We start from the raw sequence: 2,240 nt of genomic DNA on the forward strand, positions 1-2,240 counted from the left end.
GTTTGGCCTTTGAGTCTCACCCACATCCTTGGCTTTGATCTTTCAATCCCCACTGGACCTCAGCATCCCCAGTTCTGCTACCTGTGCCCCCTGCCAGCCTCCTAATTACCTGTGGTCTCACTGAGACAACACTCCTGGGTGGCCCTTCCCCCTGTGTTTCTTCCCAGGGCAGCCACTCCATTGTCCTGTCACATCGTCACATCTGCCACAGGTGTCCCTGTGGAGGAGTATCTATACAGCTTCACAAAGAGGCTGGGGCCAGGCCAGGATGATGGGGTAGGTGAGCCCTGCAAGAAATTTGTAAATAGAGCATTCCTGCCTTCAATTATCATCATCTAGCACATCATCAGAGACTATTTCTGGAAAACCCACACTGAGTCAATTGAAGGTTTCAGCTCTCATCTCAGGATACGGCCTGGCCATTATCTACAAGAAAAGAAATAAGCAAAAAAGAAAAAAGAAAGAAACCAACATGAAAGGCAGAGTTTAAGAGTCATCTCCAGCATTTGCCCTGGCAGGTGAGGCAGTGCCCATTGAGGGTACCAGTATCCCTAAGTCATAGCTGAAAATAACTAAGAAAAAGGGAGAAAGCACTCATCGGCCATCACAGACCGTATTTCTCTCCTTCGCAGCTCGCTCTGCTCCCTCTGCAACCATGTCTGACAAACCCGATATGGCTGAGATTGAGAAGTCCGATAAATCGAAATTGAAGAAAACAGAAAAGCAAGAGAAAAATCCACTGCCTTCAAAAGAAACTATTGAACGGGAGAAGCAAGCAGGCAAGCCATAATGAAGCATGTGCTGCCAGTATGCACTGTACATTCCACAAGCAATGCCTTCTTATTTTGCTTCTTTTAGCTGTTTAGCTTTGTAAGAGACAAAGAGGTTGGATCAAGTTTAAATGACTGTGCCATCCTTTCACACGTAAAAGAAAGGAAAACTACTAACAATGTGTAGGCCACGGCCTGCCTCTCTCATCTGCTTGTCTGAATGGAAGGAAAAAAAATTGTTGGTGAAGGAGGGAGTTGGGTAGGAGCAAGCTGGTCGAAGATGTCCTGTGGGCTGTGAAGTGCAGTTTAGAGTGTCATTTCCTTTTTGTTACAATGTTTTAAATACTGGAATGCACATATTTTTTAACACAAATAAAAAGTTTTAAAATGTTAAAAAAAAAAGGGGGGGAGGGAGAAACTGAGAAGATAATAATGAAGAGAAGAACAGGAGGACAAAGAAAATAGGGAGGAAAAAATAAATAGGTGGCAAAACCTGGTGAACCTTGGGCTGATTCACCGTCATACAAATGAGACAGAATCAAATTGTCTGGATGTCAAGATTTTTACTTAGGAATCAACCAGTTCCATATACCAAGAAGTAGATTTATATCAACCTACAGGTGGTCAACCTGTTAGATACAAATGCTCAAGAGATGTTAATAGCAGTCAACATTTATTTAACTTGACATGGGCAGTCACTGTGCTAAATGCATCATGTGTATGATTTTTTGAATCCTCATGAAAATTTAGGAAATAAGAACTATGATTATTTCTCTCATTACACCTGGGGAAACATGTTTATCTATTTCCTGGCCATGAGGAAACATCCTGCCATGATTATCCCACTACAAGAAGAAAAAAAAAAAATTCTACTAACTCAAAGGCCAGTTTTTAACCATTACATTTATTTCTAAATCAGGCTCCAAGGAATATGATCATTCAGCAGAACACAGGTAAAATTAGGGAAGGAAAATTTATATCTGTAAAACGAAAGTGGCCACAGCAAATGCTGAGAGACATTGGTGGTTTCAGTTCAGTTCAGTTCAGTTCAGTCACTCAGTTGTGTCCGACTCTTTGCGACCCCATGAAGCACAGCACGCCAGGCCTCCCTGTCCATCGCCAACTCCCGGAGTTCACTCAAACTCATGTCCATCGAGTCGGTGATGCCATCCAGCCATCTCAGTCTCTGTTGTCCCCTTCTCCTCCTGCCCCCAACGCCTCCCAGCATCAGAGTCTTTTCCAGTGAGTCAACTCGTGGCAGGAGGTGGCCAAAGTATTGGAGTTTCAGCTTTAGTATCAGTATTGGTGGTTTAGCACACTCCAAACTGAAATTCTGGGTCTTTATTCCTCAGCAGTCAAGTTCAAAATTCAAATTCCTGGCACCTTCTTTGACTGTAAAAAGGTTCACTTTCTTCAGAACCAGAGGATTTGCACTGGAATGTCACTTCAAAAGCACTGTTTTTTTCCATC

At 42.9% G+C, this 2,240-nt stretch overlaps 1 protein-coding gene across 1 annotated transcript; it reads left to right on the plus strand.

The window, feature by feature from the left end:
* Positions 1 to 655: 655 nt before the first annotated feature.
* Positions 656 to 790, plus strand: LOC148778538 (thymosin beta-4-like). The gene has a single exon (XM_088842227.1). The coding sequence runs from the start codon at positions 656 to 658 to the stop codon at positions 788 to 790; it is 135 nt and encodes a 44-aa protein (XP_088698353.1).
* The last annotated feature ends 1,450 nt before the right edge of the window (positions 791 to 2,240 follow it).

This window comes from Moschus berezovskii, chromosome 2, assembly GCF_049115385.1.
Source record: "Moschus berezovskii isolate FMDL1 chromosome 2, NW_MosBer_1.0, whole genome shotgun sequence".
Taxonomy (NCBI): Eukaryota; Metazoa; Chordata; class Mammalia; order Artiodactyla; family Moschidae; genus Moschus; species Moschus berezovskii.

What these genes read in the sequence shown, in the direction of transcription:
- LOC148778538 (XM_088842227.1), top strand. Translation starts at nt 656, where the DNA reads ATGTCTGACAAACCCGATATGGCTGAGATTGAGAAGTCCGATAAATCG.